Below are 27726 nucleotides of genomic sequence, written 5' to 3' on the forward strand. Positions count from 1 at the left end.
GACTGGAGTCAATAAGAACTTCTCTGTTAGAGAAAGCAAACATTTTCACCTTTGGCAGACTGCCAAGATGATGCTTTATTATAGAATTTATGAAGCTACAGTTTAGTAACTTGCAGGTTTTATTAAAATGAATCAAAAAGAAAGAAAAGCAAAGGATAACAATACAACCCCATATCCCAAAACTTTCTAGCTTTTTTAGTGCAAGAAATGCTGTATCACTGAAGCACTTGAGAATTATCATGAAATCCTAGCAAAAAATGTAATCACCTCAGAAGTGGTAATAAAAAAAGAGAAACAACCAGAGAGGCACACAGATTGTTTTTTTTTTAAAGGATTTTTATACTATATTTAAAAAACCACAAAATAAAAAAGGGATCAATCAACATTTATCTTAGAAGTCCTTCCAAGAGTCTCTGTATGCGGCAGCCACGCAGGCCGGCTGACGCCTTTTCCTTCTCTGCTCAGCCTGCAGCTCATTTAAGGATCATCGGAGATGACTCGTGCTCTAGTTCTTAAAATCAGACTTGTTCCGCCAAATCCAAGACCCTGAACTTATCCAAATTGTAGAAACATGCTTTTACCACCCGTCCACCAAAATACCTCCCATTCAGATCAACAACGGCTAAAAGACAAACAGAAAGAGTATCAGTTAATACAGGTATCCTGTAAGGCATTACAAGAATATGTTTTAATTATAAGGATCAAGATCACAAATTCCATTTTATTCTTTACATTTAGCTCTACCACTTACCTTTAATTGCTGATTCAACCCTCTCAAATTCTAAAAATATTCGTACTGCTTCATCATCAGGGGCACCAGGAATCTGGGAAAGAAATGGAAAGTGTCATATGTGAAGTTATCAACTGAGATACAGTTGAGTATGTTTTCTTCCTTAATTGATCTTTGTCAGAGTAAGTATTGCAATGATCATCATATACAGACAAGTCAAATACTAAGGAAATAAGTATGATTTGTTTGTCATCAAAATCTGTTAACGTCTGGGGTTTTTTTTTGAATGTCTGTTTATGAGAGGCACCATGTTAGGTGCAGACAACACAGAACTAACTAAGCTGGGCAGTCTTTGACCCTGAAGAAGTCCTATGGCAGCCGACACCTAAACAAATCATTATGCGGTCAACAAACAGAACACGGAATAGAAGAGAAGCAGTAGTGGCATCAGAAATTTAAGATGAAGAGATCTGTGTTCTAACTCCCTCTCACATTCACTGAAATTCCTGTTGGGCTCTTCAAGCCTGCATAACATGGCCCCGCCCCCCCCGCCCCCGTTCATTCCCAGCACACCCAACCATTCCACTCGGTAGCCCTCCTTAGTCTCCCAGAAGCTGTGACCCCATCAGGATACCTTTTCCTCCTATCCAAATCCTACCCATGCATTTCAAGTTCAGCCCACATCTGATATTGTTCACAAAGCTTGCTCTATTTTTTGTGATCAAATCCTTTTTTGACTCCTGTATTTATAGTGACTACTACAGAGTCTAGCAACTGCACATTCCCTATTTTTACATGTGCTTGTTTTGTTGTTTCTTCAACTTAACATATCACTGAGAGCACAGACCACGTTTCCTGTCTCCCAAATGTATGTGGGAGGCACTAAATATACACTTGCCAAATGAAAGAAACCAAAGGCATGTCCAACTAACTGAACTACTGAACATACGACAGTGAGTCTTGAATCACCAAACTAAACGTCAATCATAAAATGAAACATTTTATTCCTCCACCAAATAAAATTTGAAGTCCTTCTTGTCTTTATGTTTAAAATTGTTATAACCAAGTAAGAGAAGTGTGACTAAGTAACATCTGTCACCTTTGGTGGTAACAACACACTCACAGCACACCTTGTCTCTACTTGCAGAAAATGTTTGGTAATCTGTCAGTTACAACTTGGGTTACAAACATCAAAAGAAAACCCTCTTACTTCAAATATCACACATTTTCCAACTTTGCCATATTTTTCACACTCTTCCTTGGTTTCTGCTTCCAAGTCTTCATCTACCTCTCCTGCACCAACCATGTTCTACAAAAAAAAATGAAGAAGTTCAAGTATAATTTACAAATATATAAACAAGATGAATAAATTTCTTTCATGATGGCAAATGTTCTCAATCCCAAACGACACAATGAAAATTTTCATCCTTATAGTACCCAAGAGTTGGTATTTCTTAACAAAATAAAAATATGTATTTATGGTTTTTAACATGTTGAATTAAAGCAAATTATGACCTCATGGCACGTAACAGAGAACAGATGTACACTCTTATTCCGTTTACTCATCTAACTGAAAAATAATTTTTTGAGCTTATGTTCTACTTCAAGTGTAAGTTGAAAAAGAGTGTCCTACACGGACAGATGCCCAAGTTAAACATGGCTTACCTACTGCTCGAGGGAAAAATAAGCGTTTCAGGTGTGAATAATGAGCGTAAGTGCATGAATGCATTGATGTTGTAAAATAACAGGTGAAATCAATAAATCTTTTGAGAAACACTAAACATAAAAACACAAACACACACATACATTAAGCTTCATAGAGTGTCACAAGAGCATCTACATAAGCACCGAAATACCTCAACTAAGCTGAACTTGTACTGATTTCAAATATTTTAAAGCAGTTACTCACTGTGGTCTTAAATATTGTATTTAGCAAATAAACATTAGTGAAAAACAATCTAAAACATCAATCTTAGATGGAGTCTATCCAGAAAGATCATTTGCAAAGAAAATTATTTTCCGTTTTAACTGTTACCATTAGCAGTAGTGTTAAAAGCATGCAAAGATAGCTCAGGGAGGACTGACACGCAAAACTCAAGGTAGGACAACCCGGTTTCTTCAATTCTGCTTCTTACCCTTAGGAGGACCACTTTGGTAGGACACTTAAGTATTTCAGTTAATGGATTTGAATCTGACTTCTTGGATGCATCTGTAGCAAAACATTTAAAGGTAGGCGTGTTAGAACACTGAGTCCGAGTTACAACGACTAATTTAATTTCCAGAGTACTTCCCACTATTTATGTCCTTAGAGTCATCTATAAGCATTTATGCAATCAGTCTCTGAGCAAAAATGTAGCCTTATCTGTGATGAAAATACCTGCCCTGCTTTGGTATAGGTTTTTACCATAATTTCTACAAGTTTTTAGCTTCTCTAATTACCTGCGATTTTTGCTTCGTTCACCTCCTCAGTTCACACAGTTGACAGAGCACAGACCACAAACCTTACAGGTCAGAGTACTGCCACATGCAGTGTGGCCAAAGGTCACTAGCCTAACGTAATAAGCAGTGAATTAGCCAGCCACTGGCTGGCTAACTTCACATACCCCCCAAATCAGGGCGACTGCTGATTTGGGGTTTTAGCCTGTCAGCCTGACCAGCTGCTTCCTCAGGCTACGTGTTGACAGGGCTGCCAGCAAAGTTTTCTTCTTTCTTTCGGAAAGGGAGCTAAACTAAGATATTCAAAATAAACCTCAATTCTGCTTAAAATGTGAAGCTATGTTTGTCTCATTCCAATATGCCCTCAGCACAGAATAATCACATGAAAATAAAACACCAAGCAGGCATCATCTATCAAACAGACTATGAAATAACATTAGATCTCACAGAGCAATCAATCTGTAAGAAAATGAGAAATCACTCTTAAAATGAAAGGGCAGGAAAAAGAAAAAAGTAAAGAACTCTTACAGGATGGAAATACACCGACACGATCACGGACATATTACATGTGGCTCTGTCTTTCATGCTCTAAAAACCTAACTACAACTTCACCAATTTAACAAGGTCTTTGCCTAGGAGAAATAGGCATGAAATCACTTCTCTGAGTGCTGTTTATTTTCTGTCAGTCTCTCGTCTTTTCTCCCATGAACCTTCCTATCTCTAGATCCGTTCTAAACAAATAGATGCGCCTCTGGAGTCTCTGTGTCTACAACACAGAACTGGAATGCATCATAATTCCAAGTTCTTGTTCTACTGCAAAGAGGGCCGGTCCTCTCACGTTGGACCACACCTCCCCCTGCTCCCACCCTGGAAGGTCTGCTTGTGGAGGAGACCCACCTTTCTCTGTGGCATCGCCCACAATGATCTTGCCTCCTCGCTTGCTTGTCTTCTCCACGGACAGTGCTGTGCTCAGCCCCTGCTCGTGCTTCCCCAGACCCTGGCCTTCCCGGAAGCCGTACTTCTGCATGATTTTATGTGCTACTGTGCCACTGGAAGGAAGGAAAAGAGAAAGAGCTCTTGGACTTGAAGTCCCCAGCTACAGCATAAGCCAATTTTATATCACAGCAATCGCCTTCTAAAAAGAGAAAGTGTAAATTCCACATGGGCTTCGATGTGGTCACATATAATACCAACAGGCCATTTGCTAGAAGCTGTGGGGATGTTCAGGATGAAAAAAATGGAAAAAGCTAACGCTGAAATCCTGGACATCCCAAGATTATCTTTGAGGCAAGGGAAATATCCGTTTCCTAGAAAATTCTCCCAGTACCCCTGTTAGAAAACACTAGAGGTCTTGTGTGCACCGCTATACAGTTTACGACCACGGTTCATTTCTGAGTGTGCCTGTCAAACAGCAAGCATACATTTCACATTATGAAGAACACCACATTTTTCTAAATAGTACAGTAGAGTTTCCGATGACAGTCTTTATAAACGAAAGAACTCTTAGAGATCATCCATTTAGCAGACGGGAAAATCTTCTGAGGCCCAGATTAGCTGACCAGCTTAAGGCTGACTAGGAGCAAAGCAAGACACCCAATTCAGAAATTCTTTCGTAGGTACTAATGGTCAAGTCTAACTGGAACCTCCAACTCTTGATTCCTAGCCCATAGCTCTTTCCTTAGGACTTAGCGTTCAAACTGCACTTGGAGGTGCCTCACGGGTCTCTAAGGGGCCCCCCAGCGACCACTGCTATTTAGGGCTTGAATCACAAAACGCTGCTTCAAGTAACAGTGCAACTACGTCATTTTCCGTATGTAATTTCCTTAAAAATTCCATTTGAACAAGTCGACCTAGAGCAGAGAGTTCTGAAGATGGCTGAGCTACGCCACCCTCTACCTTCCTGGGGTATACGGTGAACATTTAATCCCTGTTCAAAAGGGAATTCAGCAGAACAAAAAACAGCTTCATGTCTGTCCACACTCCAGCACACAGTCTAGGGCAAGAGCGGACGTGTTCTCTATCTACGCTGCTTGTGTGGTTTCTGGCACCAGAGAGGAGACTACTGTGACCGAGGAGCTGCATTTTAAATTGTATTCATCTTCAAGTAATTTACTAGCCAGCAATCACACCACAGAAAGCCGCACAGATCAAGGAGAGGGATACCAACAAGGCCAGACACTGAATACCCTCTTGCAGGAGTGAAGCCCAGCCATGTGCTCCCAACAAGGCTTCTCAGAATCAAAGCACATGCGCACAGGGGAGGGCACAGCAGGGTCACAGGCAGAGTGTAGGCCTAGTGTAACGTCGCCTCACTGGATAGCTCCTCATAGGAGGAGACACACAGTCAACACTGTAAAACATTCTTTAAACCAAAACGCAGGCCGAATCCAGTGGGGGTCAAAAAAAAAAAAACAAAAACCCATACAAATCCCCAAGCCCCACCTGAAAGTCAACATTAAAACTGAATTTTATATGCTGGCAAACAAATTTCTAACTGTAGTCAGAATGACTACGTGTTTTAAAGCCAAAGTGCAGAACCATGACTTTAAAGCAAATGGCTCATTTTATCAAGAAAAAAATGTCATTCACCCTTTGGACGTAGCATATGTCAGCTCTAATTCACATGAGCTATTTTGTTTGCAAATGTTATGAAAATCAATGTAAATAATTATCAGAAACTGTTCCTACCTGTAGACTATAACGTTCGGTATCTAAATCATTCAAAACTTACATGAGAAGGCTTTTTGTTTGGTAGAAAACCTAGCAGTGTCAGGCTGGAACACCCTCCACATGACTCAAGCACTGATTCTTAAGAAGGACGCTGTGTGACTGAACACACCAAGTGTCTCCCCATAAACCCGAGAGTGCCCTCATTCCCCAACAAAAGCTACATCGACTGACAAGGCTGGCAACACTCCACACCGAGTCTCGTTCTTCTTACACTTGCTGAGATGAGAGCACTCAGAACCATTACCCCATGTTGGCAAGGAAGGAGTTGCCAGGTCCAGTCGGAGATCTGGGTCTGTCTTGTTCTTCGTATACTGGGGGAGGGATAGCAGCTTTGGAAGACTGGGAGCGAGGTCTCGAATCCTCTTCGTAAGGGAAATCTCTGGGTACTATTGGATAAAAATAAAACAGGTTTACCAAAGTACTACAAAAGAATTCTGAACTATATTTACACAGATCAGTACCTACAAGGAGTAAGAAAAAAACAAATCAATCTTACAGCCACTACATGACATTTTTAAAAATCAGAGGTAGAACGCTATTTTCCTGTTTCCTGCTTTGCTACTCCTGTTTTTATCTCCTCAAATGTCTTTTTTTTTTTTTTTACATCTTACTGAAATGTTATTTACCCTTTAAAGTGTTCTTAAATGACAATCTGTGTCTAAAACTTTAAGACGTTCTCTATGTTCCAAGCAGGTCCAACTCTCTTTTGATGCCCACAGCACTTTGTGTACCCGTCTTAAGATTCTAATCTTACTACCTCGTTAGCCTAGCAAACAACAGAGGTCTCTGAGATTAGGGACCATGTACCAGAACAGTGAACAGGGAAGCTTTAAAAAGATGCTTGGGCCCCACTCCCAGAGACTTCAGTTGGGGCTTATGGTTTGTCAGGTGTTTTCACATAAAGAGTATTTAACAATATCTTTTGAATTACCTTCTTTAAAAAGATAACATAAATTGGGCAACAGGTATTAAAAAGCACTAGGATGATTATATTTTCTTAGGACAGTTTAGGTGTGGTCCAACGCAGCAGATACAAAAACGATCTAGATGCTGTATCAAAGTCCAATTCCAACCCAAATATTCTAGAATAGACCACTGGGAGAAGAAACAGTGGGTGAGCATGTTTTGGCAATCTAAGTAAAGATACACAGCGTATGTAAGGAAATAGAAACTAATTGCAGAAAAATCTAATTAAGGAAGGCACTGCCACCTTGTGGAAGGTCATGAATTTAACACAGCCTCTAAACCACAGAGTATGAAAACTGTAAACTGAGCAACATTTGTTCTAACCTAACTCCAACTATGAAATGTTAGAGAAAATAAAACAAATTACTGAAAAGAAAAGCATATCGCTATATGAAATCCAAGCCTCAGCCTGGCGTGAAAACTTCTAAAGCAGAGGAGTGAAGGGCGGTCTCCCACTTGGCCTCAGTGGGGGAGCCAGAGGCTGGGTTTTCAGGCCATGACCCTTTACATTCAGCACAGCTGGCTGATTCAAGCCAAGACTTCCCCTGCCCGGGCCCAAGATGTGGGTCAGAAGAAAAAAGGACAAGAAACAGATACGTACACTCTTTGTCTTTCTCTACAAGAGAAGTGGGTGGCGCGATGGCAGCTCCGCCCATACCTGCAAGACAGGAATGAATGCGCCGTTAGCGGAGAGGACACCCGGCACCCCGTGCTATACTGCACCCCTTCGCCCAGGGAGGGGGCAGGAAAATACCCGCTACCTCATCCCTCCTGCTAACACTTACGAATTCATCTCTGAGTCTAGGATTAAAAACACAGAAAATGGGCAAAACAGAGGCAGACAAAATTATCTTTTTCATAGCAGGCAGCCAAGAGCCCCAGAATGCAGTTAATGAGCGAACTGCAAGGTGAAAGGACACAGCCCAGAGAGCGAGCAGTTACTTAGGAGGCAGTAACATAACTCTCCTGAGGGTCTGTTGCCTGTGAGGAGTTTTCATATGTGTTATCTCAATTCAGGTTCAATAAACCTCAGAAGGAGGTCTTACTGCGTTCCATCTTTCAGAAGAGAAGAGGATCAGAGGAGTCAACGGGCAGGGACAGGATAAAACCCAGCTGCCCACAGCACCAACGCTCGCACCCACGATCTGCACACTCCTTTCCAGGGTGTAACCCCTGGACCTAAACGCCTATCTGGAAATGTGGGTACTTCTGGCCCCTGCGCTGTCGTCATTCCTGCTCCTGTTTCCTGGGCCATGACGACACAACCAACCAAAACAGACCCCACTTGCTACCCAGCAACCCGAGGGAGAACACGCATGGAGGACATAAGGAATTTTTCATTAGACACAAACCCTAACATATGTATTACAACTTAATTGCCAATGAAACAATCAAAACAATAAAATGTAAATTTAAAAAAAACCAAACGGATTACAGACCACGTTGCACCAGCATACGTAAGGTTTCACAAAAGCGACTCCTCTAAAGCCGCTGTATGTGCATCACGATGAACACGGCCGGACTAGACAACGTACTTACGGAGAAATACGAACCTGAATAAAACTTACATTTCTCCTGAAATACCTATTATCATTCCTTTTTTTTTTAACCTGGTCACTAAGACCTAGATGATTATTGACTGATTCTGAAAAAACCAGCTCTGAGTTCAGTATAAAGAATTCAGGTGATTACTGGAAATCTGCTACTAATCTGGTTAAAATATGAACATCGATCTGTTAACAGGAGCGTGCAGAATGGATATAATGCCATTGTTTTCCTAATACTAGATTGTATGGCTCTTGTTAACATTAAAAAAAACAATGTCCTTAATATAGAAAGCATAGCTCCTTATCCAAAGGGCAGCCAATCTGTAAGCTGGAAAGGTAAGACAAATATTCAACCTATGCATTGGATTCTAAAACAAGTCAATTAACATTTGTTAAGTAGTAAGATAGATATGGGATGTTTAACATAATGCCTGACATACAGAGCACACTCAAATGTTAACTCTCCTCCCCGTTAGAAAGACAACGTAGTGATTTGCTATTTGTGTATACTGTGATCACCACAGTAAGTCTAGTTAACATCACACATAGTTACAAATTTTTCTTATAATGAGGACTTTGAAGATCTACTCTCCTAACAACTCTGGAATATGCAATATAGTTTTATTAACTACAACTATGTTGTACGCTACAACCTCATGATTTATTTTATAACTGAAGTTTTGTACCTTTTCATCCCCTTTACCCATTTTGCCCACCTCCCACCCCCATCTCTAGCAACTGCCAATCTGTTCTCTCTGTATCTGTGAACTTGGTTTTTTGTTGTTGCCTATATTAAGCATCCTATAAATACATTTAATTCATATCTGCACTGAAAGATTAAGAATTCTAAATTATTACAGACTTGTTCCTTTCCAAATCAATTAGTATTTTAAATTTTAAATTAAACCCTAAAGCAGCTTTGGCTGTACACTGGGGAAGACCAGGCTTGCCAAACTGCTAGTCATACAACTGAGTTCATGTATGTGGAAATATACTGTACCTTTATGGTAACATGATTCTTAGGTCTCATGTTAAAGATGACGACATAGGTTTTTGGGCATATGAAGATCTTGGATAAGCTGGACCGCGGATCTGTATCTATAAAGCACTTATTCCCTCTGTGCCTCAGATTTCTCACCTTTAAAATGGGGATAATCATAGCTCCTATTTTGAGTTGTGTGATGTAAAGTAGATAATCTATGAAAGTGCTTATTAGAACAGTAGCTGGTATCCAGTAGACAAACAGAAGATTTAAATTTCTCACTTAAATAAATCTCAACCTGTCAACCAAACTGGTCAGCTAAGCCAAGGAAATCCCAGCAATTAATACACAATGAAGCTAACGTAAGAAGCATTCCATTCTCTCAAGAATGAACACTACTTAGCCATCTAGAGATCACAAAGAAGTCAGCTCTAACACAACTACAATTCTGCCTGTGAAATTTTAGAGATGAAGGGGCCTTATGAAGTACCTGGCTCAAATTCTTGTCTCCCTGCTCTCCATAGACCCTGAAAGAAACCAACGTCCCGGGAAACTAAGGGATTTCCTCAAATTCATGCATGTTAGTGGCAAACGCTGTGGAAACGAGTGCCTTGACTCTCTGGTCAGTGCTGAACAGATACGCAGCTGGCTACAGGGAAGAGGTCAACGTGATGGTCCTGTGGATAAGGAAACTGTGGTAGTAGGTACTTAAGGTATCCCCAAGGTCTCCAAGCAACACATGTGAGAAAGTGATCCGCGAAGCTCATAGGAGAATGCACGTGAAAACAGGATATAGGTTAAAACTGTTACGCAAACATGGATTGCCGGGATTCCAGACAGAAAATTACCCAAATCAACGTCAACTGAACTATTTATCAAGTTGAACATGAAAAGCAAACAGGAGAATGTCACCATGTTTGAAATGTGACATTTATGTTTCACGCCTTACTTCTTTTCCTCCTCTCTCGCTCGTAATCTTCATCTTCATCAGAATCTGGATCTGGCCGCCTCGAAAACCCACTAGCTTCATGTCTGTCCTTACGCCTCCTGTGATAACAAAGGAACCAAATATTCATTACAGACGAACCAATTGAGAGATGTGAACCTAAGGATGTTACCTTGACTTGCTCTTGGCTAGAAAATATTCAAACCCTCTCTTTCCCAATAAACTATTAATTGGGGGGTGGAGGGTGGGAGGGGGCACATGGGCAAATAACTGGTTTAAGACTAAAGTAGCAAAATTAAGTGAGAAAAATCCAAAAGATAAATTGAACAAATTTAACAGGCCCATGAATATAAGTAGCAAGAAAAAAGTTTCCTTGATGTTTACCTTTTTCAATTTTAAAGCATATCAACATAGATAATACTTTAATAATTTTGAGTCTCTAGAATGTGCTTTCACTTCATGAAATGATTCAATAAATAATGAGAAGTTATATAATATTTTATATAACTATTGAATAATTAACATTCAGTATTTTCAAAATAAGAAATACAAATAAAACCTTTTCACCCATACCTTTAAAAAATATTTTAAATAAGGGATAGACGAACCATGAGAGACAATGGACTCTGAAAAACAAACTGAGGGTTCTAGAGGGGAGGGGGGTGGGAGGATGGGTTAGCCTGGTGATGGGTACTGAGGAGGGCACGTTCTGCATGGAGCACTGGGTGTTATGCACAAACAGTGAATCATGGAACACTACATCTAAAACTAATGATGTAATGTATGGGGATTAACGTAACAATAAAAAAAATTTAAAAAATATAAATAAAAGATGTATATAAGCTTTTCAAAATTCCATTTGGCTCAAAATTAGTTAAACATTGCAAGTATTTTATTTTTTAAAGTAAGCTCTACTGCCCAACATGGGGCTTGAACTCACGACCCCGAGACCAAGAGCCAGCCAGGCACCCATAACATTTTAAGTATTTTAAATAGTTACGATTCTAGAAGAATAGGAAAAAACCGATTATTCAACTTCAGATTTTTATGTTTCTTTTCTAACAATTCACCCAAAATGTAGACTTCAAGTCTTCTGCATCTAGACATGAAATCTTCTCCTAGCATTTGTTTTCATGCTGGAACATAACCACAGGCACACCTCGGAGATATTGCTGGTTTGGTGCCAGACCACCACAGTAAAGCAAATATTGCAATAAAGAGAATCAAATGGAGTTTCTGGTTTCCCAGTGCATAGAAAAGATATGTTTACACTACACTGTAGCCTATTAAGTATGTAATAATAGCACTATGCCTTAAAAAAAACCAATGTATATACCTTAAAAATACTGCTAAAAAATTCTAACCATCCTCTGAGCTTTCAGCAAGTCATAATCACTGATGATAAATCACCAAAACAAATATAATAATGAAAAAGTTTGAAATACTAGGAGAATTACCAAGTAATACAGACACATGAGGAGAGCAAATGCTGTTAGAAAAATGGCACTGAGGGACACCTGGGTGGCTCAGTCGGCAGAGCATCCAACTCTTGCTTTCAGCTCAGGTTGTGATCTCAGGGTCGTGAGATGGAGCCGTGTCAGGCTACACACTCAACATGGACTCTGCTTGAGGATCCTCTCCCTCTGCCCCTCCTCCCACTTGCGCACGCACTCTCCCTCTCAAATAATCTTAAAAAAAAAAAAAAAAAAAAAGAAAAAATGGTGCGGATAGACTTGCTCCATACAGAGCTGCCATGATCTTTGTTTTTAAAGATTTATTTATTTGGGGGGAGGAGGGAAGGAGAGAGAGAGACTCTCAAGCAGACTCTGCGCTGGGCATGGACCTGAGGCAGGGCTCCATCTCAGGACCCTGAGATCATGACCTGGCGGAAAGCAAGAGTCGGACGCTCAACCAACTGAGCCACCAGGTGCCCCACCACAAACTTTTAGTTTGTAAAAAAATTCTGCATCTGCAAAGCACAATAAAATGAGGTATGCCTGTACAAAATCTTAAAAACAGATTGATTCCTTCTGATGACTGCTTAGATCAACCATGAAAACTAACTTCAGCCTTACAGACAGCACCAAGGTTCATTCGTTAATATCACAATGACTATTTCAAATGAAAATATCCTTGAATCCAAACAGAGCCTTACTTTTCTCTCTCTTCTATTTCTTTTTGTCTTTCCAGCTCCCGCTGTCTCTGTCGTTCCTCTCTTTGGCGCTTCACTACTTTCTCATAATCATTAGGAAACATGGGATCATATTCATCAGCTAATGGAATCAAAACTTCTCCTGCAGAAAATCCACTGGGAACAGGATCCTGAGGAAGGTAAAAATGCCAAACTATGTATCATCCTCATGTTTTAGAATTGTATTCGTAGAATTAAAGTCAAAGGATACGAGCATTAGAACGGGCTTTGCAGACCATCTACCTGCCTCCTTTGTTTTATAGACAAGGGAACAGAAGCCTAAGGAGGGTTAGTGACCTGACACGGCCACACACTATGTAGCTATGGAACAGCTGAGCCAAGAGTTCACCTCTTGTTCAGTATTAATTCCATAAATACCCTAGGGCATCTTCCTGGAATTCCTAAACAAGCTGCCACCACCTAAAATTTCAAGCAATAAATTTGACTATTTATAATAAACAGTGAATACTTCTGTTTTAATATGTCTCTATGAAAACTTAAAAATAAACAATCCATGAATAACAATCATTCTTGTGGTCATTTAACAGACTAATTTTGGATTCTGCTTACATGGAAACATGATATATTAAGACTTCACAATAAAGGCAGAAAGCATCCTCTCAGGCTGTTTGAAACCCTCTGGAATACACGTCCCTTTCCAGGAAGGTTGCATTTCAGGAACCGAGTCTGGCACAAGTGGTTGTAACTCCCTTCACACCATCATTAGTTCTTTTAAGGTCCACTAAGGTCAGGTTTGGATGATAACATTTTGCATTTTTCTGTACATTTAGAAACTGGGGCTACTCTTTGAGAGAAAAGAGGTAGCCTTAAAGAACTCAGAAAAACAAAAAGCAGACACAGCACAGCTAACCTGAAAATGGGGACCTAAACCTCCACACTTTGTTAGTTTTCTTAGCATAACTCCTCCTTAGTGTCTACACGAATGAGATGCCTTAGCTGGTCTCCACAGTTACCCTGAGGTAACTGGGTACAGGTTGGGACTAGAGTCTCGGAGGGCCCGCTCTGCACCACCTCACGAAGGACACTGTCCATACCAGCAAAGGCAGGACAGCTGTTTGTTGAACGTACTGTGTATCTGAACACAAGACTGATGTGATACAGAGAGCTTATGTTCAATGTCAATGGATCTAAATCCCACAATTCCTGCATTACACCGCTCCGTCTGATGTTTTGCATTGTAAAACAAACATTTCAATGCTTCTTTAGAACTAAAAATCAGAAAACATGATGTCCAATGAATATAAGAAATTAGAAAGCTATAATCAGCTCCCAGGCCTGAACAGTGAAAAGTTTATACAAATCTATTTAAGGAAAGTTTCCCAAAGGGTAGTTATGAATTTATATTCATATGAAAGACTTTTTAAAAACACAAAGGCACATGAACAAGATTTCCTTTCAGTTATTATTAAGACAGGAGAGAAACTAACAATCAGCTACTCAATTTATATAATACTATCACCACAGAGTTTCTGACAGAACCAACTGTCAATATCAAGGTTAATTCTTTTGTCATTTCAAAATCTGAAAGTAAACAACTTTTACTGTATAAACCCTGCCGAGTGGAACAAGGAGCCATCATCTCTAAACGCTATAAAGAGTAAAGCAATCTGTTCAATTTTAAAAAATTAAAATGTTAATACCCCAATGCTGGGGAGGGTGGGTAAAACTAAAACACTTATATGTTGTGGGGATATTGTAGAGTCAAGACACAGTAACAGAAGACAGTGAACCAGTTTTTGATTAGATGTGGTCAGGGAAAATTAGGTAGATAATCTGTGGGGAAAGAATGTTAAATGATGAAGAATCCCCAGAAACATCTCCACTGGGGGATGCCTTTCCTCCTTGATATATCGACTATCAGCCTGCAGGACCAACGCCAGTTCTTCTGGCCAAGAAATCTCAGAATAAAGGCAAATGAAGAGAACAGAATCCAACCCAGAACAGTTTTGACTGAAACTAAATAAAGAAGGGAGGGGGCATGCAGTTGGGACTGTGTCTCAAATTGATTTGGGTTCTCTCTGATAGGTGTGGGGGTGGGGGGGGGGGAAGATGATCTTGCTAGAAACAGCAATAATAGCATATTCTATTTATTAACCTTTTGGTCATTTTTCATCAAGCAATTTGTGTGCACGGTGCTGTTTAAACTCTTGCAGTCATATTACTTGACTGCCATCTGTAGAAGCAGGAATGTTACCTGAAGAGTGGGTGTGATTTTAACCACAGTTTACACTGAATTCATTTATCCCTCATTTTGTATCGTTTGAACTATGATTCTTAGTTATCCTTGTCCAGATCCTCCTCATCCTCACTAACCCATTTACAGAGCTGACCATGTGTGTTTCTTTGTTTTTAAGATGACGTAAAATCGCTGAGGTAATAAAGGTTAGGCTGGTAGAATTTAAACCTTTTCTCTATTTTCATCCACAATAAGACAATAAGCACTAACGTTCCTTATGACAGCAGAAATTAGAAACAACCCATATAACCAGCTTTAAGTGAACTAAATAAATTACAGTACACCCATTTGAGGAAGTACAGTGAATCCATTAAAATGATCATACAGTCCTGACTTTTTAACACAGACAGTGTGTTCTCACAACACATAAAGTGAGAAAAGCAAGTTAGAGAACAGAAGATAGAGGAGGCAGAGAATGGAAAGATATTCCAAAATATAAAGTTTTTAGCTTCTAGAGGGTAGGACTGAAGTCCTACTGCTTTCCTTTCTGCATCTCTCCAGTTTCTGATTTTTCTATAATGCACTATTTTATTTTCAATACTAATTTTTACAATTCAGTTGAAAAGGACACTGGCTAGCCTACAATGACCCACTGAGGGGATTGTGCTCTGAGGATACATGCGTGAAACAGGAGAGCCCGTCAGGCGGGGCTGGGGCTCACCTTCAGGCCAGCTGCGACGTGCGGGGGGGTGTCCACGATCTGCCGGTCGTCTGAAGAGCCGCCTCGCTTTAGGTCGATTACTGGGGCAAGTACTGTACTCTGTTTCGTTCTCTGGCTCTAAAATCATGGAAAAACAAAAGAAGGACACTGAAGCTTCAAATTAAAACTCATACTGTTTGTAACAAAGCTTTGTGGTCTCTGTGACGAACCTTTCAGATATGAGAAAAACAATCTTAGAACAACAGCCTTCTAATTATTACCATTACCATATACCAGTTTCTGTAGCCTTTTTTTAACAACACAAATTTCCTCTATTTTTTTTAAATTTTTTTATTGTTCTGTTAATCAAATTTCCTCTATTCTTATAAAAGGTTTACAGTAAGCTTGGTCTCTTTTATTTAAATTTGCATATAAAATAGTAAACGAGAAAAGCTCTAACACTGATTTTCCCTCTGAGCATAGGAGGGCAAATCTGCAACAGCACAACACACTTGGACTAGTGGGAGACTTTCCCCAAGGCATAGGTATGTTTTTACATCCTGAGCGAAAGATACTTGTGGATTAGGAGTTTTTCCCTCCCAGCAGAATCTAAACTCCTACCTCTTTTATTTTGAACCCACACAAAAACTTTAAAAAGAGAACAATACTCATTCATGAACCAGCCACCACTGCTCCCACATTACCACATTTTCTTTACCGTACACTGTATATTGCACTGAACCATCCGGAAGGAATTTGGGAGACTCATGACACTTTCCCTTAACCTCCTAAAATTACAGACATTCTCTTACATAAGCGCAGTACTTTACCACACCTAATAAAATAAAAAATCCCGTTATCATTTCCTATCCAAGTCATACTCAGATTTTCTGAACTGTCCCCTAAAATGCTTAAATAGCTCATTTATTTTGAACCAGAATCATACCAAAGTCCCACAACGCGTCTGATTGTTAAAGCTCTCATTTTAGAAGAGACTCCTTTCCCTGCTGTTGTCACCATCATCTCCAGAGCAACGTCTTTGTCTCCTTCTCCTTTTCCCGACACTTGTAAAACGCTGCACGTTCTAGACCCGTCTGGTAACTTCGTGGCAGTCTAGTTTCACTTATTCCTCTCTACCCCTAATTCCTGAAAACTGAGTGTCTCCCAGGTGCGGTGCTGTGCTCCGTTTGGCATCACCGCTGCGGCGCTCAGGGGCAGCCTGTCTGGCAGCAGGGCGAACGTCAGATGGGCAGGCCAGTGACCATCTGGTCTTGTGGTTACAAAGGTTTAATTCCCCCGCTGCAATTAAAGTGTTACACGTTTTCACTCTTAGTACTACAAAAGGCTCAAAATAAACCACTATCCCTCTTGAATTTAACAGTGCTTATAATGTTAAGGAAACAAATTTAATCCAATCATTAAATATACAATCCACTAAGTGAATACCAAAGTTGAGAGGGCAGTGGGGAAGATGATCAGAATTATATTTTTCTATTATTCCACAGATGAGACCACAGCTCCATCTTTCAGCTGTAGGTAAAGTTTTCTCTACCAAACACTTTTACAGGTTTGGTTAGGCCGACCTAGAACTGAGTAATTAATTAGTCAATTAAACCTAAGAAAATCAATGCAACGTACCTTCACGTCCCTTCAAGAAAAACAAAATACTAACTTCACACAGCAATCTCAAAAAGATATTAGAAAGTTAGCAGAAATGATTTCACAGGCCACTTTTTATTCTGACCTATCTTCTAAAAACCCATTTGAAACCTCAGGAGATGTCCTAGTAGCTGAAATTACTGTACTGAAGAAGTGAAAACCTGATAAATGTAAATTAAACAGACTGAAGCAGATACTAAAGAGGATGTCCAACAGTCTATAGACTTCATTAAAAAGCCTATTTCCTTGCTTATCAGCATCTCATGCTTTTTCATGTGAGTAAAGTAACAGTACAGAAAAATCAGTACGTCATGAATAAATTTCATTTAACTTTTTAATATATTTTTTCAAAGCATCTATTTTCTCAATAGTATTTTATATAAGCTAGTTTGTAACCGACAGGTTATAAATATGCACTGACTGGATAGAGTAAGTGATCCTGAAGTTACATTGGGCAGGAAGAAACAAATTAGGATTTTTAAAATTTGGCTGCAGGTAATCCATGAAGCTGACAGTATTTACGCTGCTAACTGAAGAATTAGCCCAGTTTTTAATCTGTATATATCTAGTATATTTTGACTTCTGCTCTTCTACTTTGTTCTCTCTCATTGACCTAAGACTGTCCACTAATTATATCCACTTAAAGTCTAACTGAATTTATGTTACTAAGTGTGAGATTGCTCCTTAACAGCCAGAGCCATTTTACAAAAGGGAATGTTAGGCCTTGAAGAATAATACATAAAATGGTACTGGAATGGGAATATAAAACCTTATTCCTAGATCTCGTGTGCAAAGTAAAAGTTACATGAAATTCAGAAAGATTTAAAAAATGAACAATTTTTTAAATTTTTTTTTTTTTAAGATTTTATTTATTTATTTGAGAGAGAGAGAATGAGAGACAGAGAGCAGGAGAGGGAGGAGAGTCAGAGGGAGAAGCACACTCCCTGCTGAGCAGGGAGCCCGATGTGGGACTTGATCCTGGGACTCCAGGATCATGACCTGAGCCGAAGGCAGTCGCTTAACCAACTGAGCCACCCAGGCGCCCAAAAAACTAACAATTTTTAAAAATTAAAAGGAAAAACAAGTCTTGCTTTGCTAATCTTCCCTTCAAGTGGGGTGAACGGTTGTTTTAAAACAACAAAATTCTCTCTTTAAAAATACTGGCATAAAAATTTTAAATCTCGTCATGATGAATTTGAAAAAGACAAAAACCCTGATCAACAGAATTGACAAAACAAAAATTTTCAGACACTGTTGTTTTACCTGTGGGTATACTAATCCTAAAAACCTTTTATACCACTGAGCACTCACATGTAAGCACTTCAACAGAAGCACCAACTGAGGAGGTAGTAAAGGAAAAGAAAAATAATTCCAACTTTAAAAAAATGTTTATGATGTAAAATTCCAAACACAAAATGTAAAGAGAACAGATTCATGAATCCTTAAATCTCTGTGACCCAGCGTCACCAGCTACCAACTCATGGGGAACTGTGTTCCGTGTGCCTCCTCACCTCCTCTGCCCCATAATGGATTATTTTAAAGCAAATCCCCTAAATTCAAACATTTTATCAGTAAATATTTCAATATATCTCTAAGGCAGGTTTTCTTTCTTTTTTTTTTTTTAAAGATTTTATTTATTTATTTGACAGAGAGAGAGACAGCAAGAGAGGGAACACAAGCAGGGGGAGTGGGAGACGGAGAAGCAGGCTTCCCCGGAGCAGGGAGCCCGATGCGGGGCTCGATCCCAAGACCCTGGGATCACGACCTGAGCCGAAGACAGACACTTAACGACTGAGCCACCCAGGCGCCCCTCTAAGGCAGGTTTTCTTAACTTGTTTCATTACTGCTTTCCTCTCAAGGAACTTCTTAATACATTCCCTGGACCCCCCACCCCATAAAACTTTACCACAGATATACTATGTACCTGTTTATGTACCTAATGTGTATCCTGCACCACACGTAAAAACAGCACAGTTTTCACCCAGGTAGGACAATATTCGCCCCATTTAGGGGGATATAGCCTCCACTGGGTTATGCGCTCTAAAACATAAGGGCCCTTAAAACAACAAGCAAACCAGATACCATTCTCATTCCTACAAGTATTTTGACAGTAGCATTTTAGATCAAATATTCAGTGGACAACTTATGGACAACAGTGGACAACATTATTAACAATCTTAATGTCTTGTATGTTGTTCAATTTCAAAGATGTCACCAGTGCCAACATGTACACAACAGGATCAAAACCAATTACTCCCAGACTACATATGCCCGACACATTCAGAACCAATCTGAGCGCTCACTAAGGCATACAAATTATTAATTCCTGCCGAGCCTCACTACTCCACGTGCTGCTTCCAGACCCCTACAACGAACAGCAGACTCCCAGGCCCCAACCCAGGAATATGGCTAACAAAGCAATACTCCAACCAAACCCTCGGCCAATCTCAGACACACTAAAAAGCCTGAAAACCAGTGTCATTGCTGGAAACCGACAGTCCTGCTTTTTCTTCATTCTGATTCCCTGAAACAGTTCTATTCCCAGGACTCACCTTAACTTCCTTACTTCTCTCCACCCAGAGTCTCTCCGCCTATAAATGTTTAACCCTACATATTTGATAAACAGGCAGAAGAGCAAGCTGAAACCAAAGCACTCATACTCCTCAGGAGGAACCTGCTTTGTAGATTTCCACTTCCACACCATGGGCTTATCTTACCTTTGCTTGTGTGAGAGCTGCCTTCTTGACCTGAAGCTGAGACTGCAGAAGTTTGAAGTTTTTGGACCAGCCTTCTGTTTTTGAATCACTGGTCTCTACTCCCAGGTCATCATACAGGGACATCTTTCCAATTTAATGCTGAAAGGCAAGGGGGATGGGGTTTAAAGAATGCAAAATACAGGAAGGATTTCACATCTTTTCATGTTAAAATAACTCAGTATCATGGAATTTTAGAGGTGAAAGGTATTGGAAGAGATCACCTCGTCCAGGAAGCTTCAGCAACAGAAGCCAAGATGCCTGATACTGCCAATCAGTGCCCTAACACATGACGACGCTAGATCTGCATATTAGCTTACAAATAAACTTGCAGAATTAATTTTTCTACCTATATCATGTGGCCAAGTAATTCATGAGTGAAATCATTCTGTGCTACTGCATATAATGATTATTAATAATTACGTATTGTCAATTATATGTATCCAATTTTTCTTTTTTCTTTTTAAAGATGTTATTTATCTGTTTGAGAGAGACAGAGAAAGAGAGAGACAGAGAGGGAACACAAGCAGGGGGAGTGGGAGAGGGAGAAGCAGGCTTCCCGCGGAGCAGGGAGCCCGATGTGGGGCTCGATCCCAGGACCCTGGGATCATGACCTGAGCCGAGGGCAGACGCTTAACGACTGAACCACCCAGGCGCCCCTACATGTATCCAATTTTTTAAAAATTCTTTTTTGTCTCAACAACAAAAAGTAGAAACTACAACAACCCATTATTACCAGGTTGATTTAGCACTATTAGCTACCTTTTATAAAAGAAGAAATCTAAACATATGCCTAGAAATTAAAAAACAAATTATATCATGGATGCTGTATTTTAATAAATTATGATTATTGAGGAGAGTAGAGAGGCAGATCATAAATATCCTGACTTCTTCATATTCCATCAAGTTGAAATTTGTAATCTCTAATAACATCAGTTACAAAGATAATCAATAATCTACATGTAAATGATCGATACATAATACCCTTGCAGAACAGAGAACACAAGACAACAACAAAAACAGGAAGAGTTCACACTTAGAAAGCCTTATCAAGCCAGGGTGGTCGTAAATGTAGTATCTGCTGGAGAGCCTACTAGAAGCTACCATTAAAGCTTAGCCTGCTACAGAACTGGGACTTTGGGAGATAAATCTGCCCAGGTCATGGTGGGAAGACCCATTTCAAACCTAGTAATGGGAACACCACAACCCTTTACACTAAATCCCTACTGTCACCTTTTTATTTGGTTTTTAAGATTTTATTTATTTATATAAGATTTTATTTATTTGAGAGAGAGAGAGAGAATGAGAGAGAGCACGAGAGGGGAGAGGGTCAGAAGGAGAAGCAGGCTCCCCTGTGCAGGGAGCCCAATGTGGGACTGGAGTCCCAGGATCATGACCTGAGCCAAAGGCAGTCGCTTAACCAACTAAGCCACCCAGGTGCCCCTACTGTCACCTTTTTAAAAAACTCAACATTCTGGGTGAGACCACAACAGAGACCCTTCCCAAAATAAAAAAAAAATCAATCTCTTTCTCACAAGTGGAAAGAGAGAAAAAAAAAATTGAAATCCCCGTATTGCAAAATATTTAGCATAGGTAGTTTCTGACTCATGGCCACATTCCAAAAAAAATCTGTCAGTTCCCAGGTCCAGACAGCATTTTGCCATAGGAACTGTGTCAAACAAATCCTGTTTCGCCTGTGTCCGTCTCTAAGGAAAAGAAGGTAATACAGACAAGAAGGAAAATATTTAATCCTCCCAGCTGTGTCAGACTCAGGGCAAAAACTTCTCTCTGGTATATGCTTACTTCTCCGCCCTTCTAGGTTTGGTATTCTAAGACCCTGCCACCGCAACATCCTGGCTGACCCTGGTTCACTCTGTGTGGGGTGGGTACCAACATTTCCTCCTCCCCCGCCCCCGGCAAGAAGAGCTGGTCTGGGTCTGAGCAGAGCAGTTCTCAGCCTGGAAGTCAGGCCCCACACAACTGTTGCTGCTTTTCTGTTTCTTCTATCCTTAATATTCCAGCCCTCAGATTATCTAAAAGCTCTCAGGTTTGATTTCTAAATGAAAGGCCCCCACGGCAGTACAGACACAGGGAGAATAAAGGAGAGCCCAGGGTACTGGTGGCTGACTGCTCTAATGAATCACCTAAAAATCGAGGAATGCTTGCATGTTCTCCTCAGTAAGGCTTCAGTGACAACTCACCAGCTCAGCTGATAGCATGAACAAAGAATTTCCTAGACAGCATATCCAACAGGGAAATAAATGCCCACTGCCTGCAGTGCCAGACAAAGTGAACATTTTATTCGGGAACTTGGCGGCCCGTTGTCACATTAAGCTCGAGTCACTGAGGCAATAAAGAAACAGTAAGGAAAGCCCCTGGCATCCACTTCAGAACCTGTTTTAATCCACACTATGGTAAACCCCACGAAAACCTAAATCCAGTTTGTTGAGTTCCCTGCACTCTCCCCAGACTACGATCACGTCTGACCCAGAGCTGAACAGGAAGGTAGGCCAACTGCACGGTTAATGCTCTATTTGCAACACCCCCCCCCAAGCCATCTTTTCAGAGATTTCTGGCCAACGATGATGAGTGCCCAGAAGGAAGAGCAATGTACCGAAGAGCTTTAGAGGCTTTCATGCACCTTCCGCAAGAGCCCACACGGTATTCAAAACTAACTGTTCTTATCTCAATACCTATCCTTAAACTTTAAATTTCATCGGAAGAACTCAGAGCAACAGCAAAGAAAAACAATGCTGAATGTCCAGCTTACTACTGTGGTTCTCAAACTACTTCAAAAACGCCCACGCACCCTTCATCTAACCTCATTTAACTGTACAGGCTCTCTTCATTCAAATAGTCACTAAACCAAAGCCTAGTTAAACCATGGGTTCATTCGTTTTCTCTTTCTTTATTCTCATAAAGGCAAGGGAAGACTAACACATTCTGGGAAGTAAATATAAACAATGAAGCTTTCTCGGAAATTATAAACAAAGTTAGTATTTGTTTGCAAATTTGTTTGCAACCCAAACTCTACTTCTCCCAGTACTGCTTCATAAGAAACTTAAGAACCTCACCAAAAATGGTATTTTCAAATATGTTGGTGCCAATGGAAATATGCCAACCAAATGCCCACTGAACTCTGAAGCAAAAAGATTAGCCTATCCACCTGTGCATCTCCAATTTCTGGCACAGGGTAGGAATTTAATAAACAAGTATTTGCTGAGATATTACTTATTAAGTAAAGTCTGTGTAGCCACATGAATCAGCAGAGAAATGACACAATCCTGAGGTTCCACTAGAATGTTAAAGACAGGAGAAAGGTTCTGGAGATAGACGGTACTAATGGTTGTACAATGTGTATGTATTCACTGCCCCGTGGTCCCACACACTTAAAATGGTTCAAATCCCAGGCTGTGTGTTAATGTATGTTTACCACACACAAACAGAAAGTAACAAAAGGGAGGGAGAGGCAGCACCTGAGGAACAGGCTGCTGTCTAATTAACACTAGTACATTTCCCTACCAGGAAGAGTAAACTTTCATGGAAATATTTTCCCAAATTTGAGGGTTAAAACAAAGTCAAACAGTATAGAGGATCTCTTCCTCCACCAGAGTTCTTACATCCAAAGATTTCATGGCTGAATTAATGAGGTCCCATGGGGCCATACTTCCAATGATTCCATTTCCAAATCGAAGATGGTCTGTTGACGATTCCATTTGATTTGCCCCCTCTCCAAGCTTCGAAAATCACTATGCAGCAAAATCTTATGTTCATTTAAACCACCATTTCTGTTCTCAAAACCTTTGAAAACACACTTCAAATATTAGAAACTGATGTCATTTCACCAGCATCTGCTGGTTTTCTGTGACACAGAGCTTATAGATCAGATCTGCGCATCACAGTAAATGAGGAAGAGCTTTCTTTACTTTTCTTGCTTGAACGGACTTTGAATTCACAGAACTGGATTAATCACAGCAATGACACACTCATTATCCATCCACGTATGGATAGCCTGCTTTTAATTACTGTAATGCTACAGCACCAGTGAATTTACCACAACAGTCAGAATCTGGACCAAAAAACCACATTAAATCCCGATGCCCACCCCCTCCCCATCCCATTCATGTGATTTCCCCAGCCCAGGGGTGGGCAGCACCCTGAATTCCATTCCCATTAATTCCTTACTATCCTCCTTTTATATAAAGGTGTGCACATTTTGATTTTAGCTGTTTGAAGCACTTCTAATATACCAGAGTTGATTCATTCATTCTCCCCACTGCAGTCACCGAAATGTAACAAGCATTGACAAGACTGCCATGAACTTAACCTAATTACTGCTGAGATGTTACTTAGATGACAGAACACATTTATTTCATGAAGTCTAGCAGCAGGTAATAAAAACTAGCGCATTCTAACATTTGGATACACTTTAAGTCAGGATCAAATACAAACACAGACATGTGACTTTTAGAACTTTAAAATACCTGCTATTTCTTTTTTATAGTAACACCAGGCTTTGATCAACACATCTTTCACGTATGCGCCATTTTTGTTCTTAAGAAGAAACACAGTAAACATGGTCTGCCAGAAGAATGACTTGTTAAAATTCTACCTAAGCTGGCAAAGTATTTTTTTAAACATGCAACTAGTAGAAAAAGAACATGGAACGAGTATTCTCAGAAGCAGCCCACCTCTCTCACCTCTCAAGTGCATCTATGAAGCCTTCAGTGTCTGCCACCCCCACATAAAACTCTCCATCCTCAACTTGTTTCCCCTGAACAAACTCAGAGCAACTTCTATAGGTTACGTTGCCTCCCGGTTGACACGCTTGTCTCTTCCTCTGTTACAAGTCCCTTAAAGGTTAAGGGCTGATTTTGTCTTCATCCAGCTGAACACCATGCTATGAACACTGCAAACACTTCATATTTTCTAAATGTTATCAAGTGCACCTACTTAAATCACGTTATGAAACAATAAGATCTTCAGATCTGCTTTTTAAGGACACAACTTATTGTAAATGGTATTTGACATTAGTGTGCTAAATTTTTTTTTAAATTTATTTATTAGAGAGAGAGGGTGAGAGAGAGAGCGCAAGAGGGGGTAGGGTTGGAGGGAGAAGGAGACTCCCCGCCGAGCAGGGAGCCCGATGTGGGACTCGATCCCGGGACTCCGGGATCATGACCTGAGCCGAAGGCAGTCGCTTAACCATCTGAGCCACCCAGGCGCCCAGTGTGCTAAATTTTAAGTTGTACACCATCATTATGGGAGAAAAACGACCACCACCATACAACTAACAATTAGTCAAAGTCTGAGTTCTGAGCACCTGAAGAAGCAGCATGGTTAAGAAACCTTTTTTTTTTTTAAAATCACTAAATAGATACTCATGTATCATAAAGCAAAAATAAAGCCTAAAGAACGTGGAAAGTGTATACAGATAGAAAGGAAAAGGAAGGGAACTATGAGGGGCGGTGCACATTGATGTTCACAAAAAATACAGGTAATAAGCAATAAAAAGCATATGCCCCATGTAAAATTTACAACGACTTTTTAAAGAATGAAAACATTTTTTTTCCTGTATCTCCACCTCTGACACCCCGGTCACATCCCTTCTTTGGAGGGGGTGTACTGTCACGAAGTCCAGGAAAGTCACCTGGAATGTGGGTGGATAACAAAACGTCCTTCACTATTCACTGTTATGACAGACTTGAGGGATTACTAGCCCTGGATGTTCCCTGAAGGTAATTTAAAACAAATCAGGTAAAAAAGAAATCCATTCTATGCATTCACAGTTGGGAATACAACAATTCCCCTCAAATTCTTATTTTCCATCAAGGCTATCTTTAGTTATTACAGAACTCCACCATCACAACAGCTTTCCACTGATAACACGTCTATCACACCTTGTTACATTCTTGTCTCACAACCTACTCATTCTAAGCTGTAGAGCAGGTAGCACGTCTCTTAATAAAATTCTAAAACACATCCTCTGCTTAAGTTACTAATGCATTACCCCCAATTCCTCAAATATCTCTATTACAGTAAAAATGGCGGATGGCGGTGGCCTTTATCCCCTAAACGTGTGGAAACTGAGGTGCATCCTTTAAAAACTCCACCTGTTGTCCGGAGACACAGTGCTCGCCGGAGTATATGCAGAATTCTGCCCTTCTCCAGGACACGCTATTTTCCATCCGTAGGCTTGGCTCTAGCAATAAGGACCTTCAGCGTCTCTCCTTTACTGCCTTTTCAAAGAACCTTCTCGAGCTCACCCGACTACCCGCCCCTCAAAACTACCCTACCTGCCGTTTCCAGAATGCACTATGGTGCTTCTCGTCTGCTACCTTTGCACTTCTTTCCTCAGCAGGGAGCCTTCCGCCCCACCCCCCCCCCCGCCCCCGCACACCTAACAAAACACCTCCCAGACTCAGTTATAAGCATCACCCCCTCTGGGAAGCCTCTGATCAACCCAAGGATGGGTTTTTAATGCCTGTTTCCCTAGAGACCAAACTCCCTGAGTAGGAACCCAATCTTACTTATTTATCCCGCGTCTGCTGCTCAGGACACATGGTCTGGGAAGGGAAATGCTCCGGAAACATGTTTGGTGACTGAGCATCAGGGCTACAACACCGCCCGACAAGGACAGGGACCGAGGTAACGCCGGAGTTCTGTCTCTCATCATCTGTCTAGGTAAACCTGCGCCGTTCGGAGACGTCAACACATCCGGAGGTCCCCGTCCCGCGGCCGGGAAGGAAGAGACTTCCCTCCTCTACGCCCCCCGAGCCGGGGGGGGGGGGGGGCACAAGTGTGCTGGGCCACAGGTGACACAAGCCTGGCTACCAGGGTCTAGGGACGGAGCAACTTTTCCAAAACAGGGCCGACGGAGAGGGGAAAAGAAAAAACAACACAACGTGCTCGGGTCCAAGAGAGGAAACACACAGACGGGAAAGGGGAAGAATAGGAAGGAGACAGGAAGAACTCGAGGGCCCGGTGACCCGAGGCAAATAAAGGAAGGCGGCGGCGGGCGCGTGGGGAAACACTGCGGGTCGCCCGCAGCCGGGGCCGCGGACCCGCAGCACGGAGGCCGAGGGCGTCGGCGGCTCCGGGGGGCCGGCCCGGGACCTCTCGCCCCCCTCGCGGCGCGGCCTAAAGCCGCGGCCTCGCGTCCAGCGCCACCCGGGGAGGCGCTCCCGCCCCGGCTCCCCGCCAGGCCGCCCGACCGGATGCCGCCTCGGGCGCCACTTACCCGGCCCGCCCGGCCGACTCTCCCCATGGGCCGCGGCGGCGCACCGGGGCCGAGGCGCCGCGGAGAGGACGGCCTGGGCGTACTCGGCGTAAGCCCGCGACCGCAAGACCTGAACCGGCGCCAACCCCTACGCCGAGTCCGCAGGTCGCGCGGCGGCGCGGGGTCAGGGAGCGCGTGCGGCCGGGAGAGAGGCACGCCTGCGCCTGAGCCGCGGGCCGCTTTGCTCCGGCGACCCCTGCCGGCGGGAGGACCGCACTGCACCTCCCCTCCGCCGGCGTCCTTCTCTCCCGCCATGAGGGGTCGCAGTGGCCCGAGTTTGTGAAACTTCAGACTCGGGAGAGCCTGGCAGTGACCCCAGATGGTGAGCAGGAGAAATGTCCAAAGGCTGCCAAGACGGTCTTTGCGAGCCCACTGCGTTCTAATAGGATAGGGGGGTAGAATCCCTCCAACCCTTTCGTTCTCACTCATTCAAAACCGTCCATGTCTAAGCACAAAGCTGAAAATAAATCGCCATAAGCGAGATGTATGGGAAAGCTGCTGCAAAACGGATGCATTGAATTAAGTGTCCGACTAAGGAGAGAGTAGATGAGGTTACACAAGAGAAGGCTTACACAAGAGAAGGTAAATGTTATAAGGCCTCCCAATTTAA

At 41.5% G+C, this 27726-nt stretch overlaps 1 protein-coding gene across 2 annotated transcripts; it reads right to left on the reverse strand.

The window, feature by feature from the left end:
• Positions 1-26: 26 nt before the first annotated feature.
• RBM17 (RNA binding motif protein 17) lies at positions 27-27221 on the reverse strand. 2 transcript variants are annotated; one of them, XM_021696674.2, is made up of 12 exons: positions 27078-27221; positions 19802-19939; positions 15447-15563; positions 12493-12659; positions 10341-10438; positions 7464-7520; positions 6141-6282; positions 4064-4215; positions 2866-2939; positions 1941-2039; positions 752-824; positions 27-622 (listed from the first exon to the last, which is right to left on the reverse strand). In XM_021696674.2, the coding sequence occupies exons 2-12, from the start codon at positions 19922-19924 to the stop codon at positions 519-521; spliced, it is 1206 nt and encodes a 401-aa protein (XP_021552349.1). In that variant the 5' UTR covers positions 19925-19939; positions 27078-27221; the 3' UTR covers positions 27-518. The 2 variants fall into 2 exon arrangements, with proteins under 2 accessions (XP_021552349.1, XP_021552350.1); XM_021696675.2 differs by lacking the exon at positions 27078-27221 and adding an exon at positions 23458-23633.
• Positions 27222-27726: the final 505 nt, after the last annotated feature.

Source organism: Neomonachus schauinslandi, chromosome 5 (assembly GCF_002201575.2).
Source record: "Neomonachus schauinslandi chromosome 5, ASM220157v2, whole genome shotgun sequence".
Lineage (NCBI taxonomy): Eukaryota > Metazoa > Chordata > Mammalia > Carnivora > Phocidae > Neomonachus > Neomonachus schauinslandi.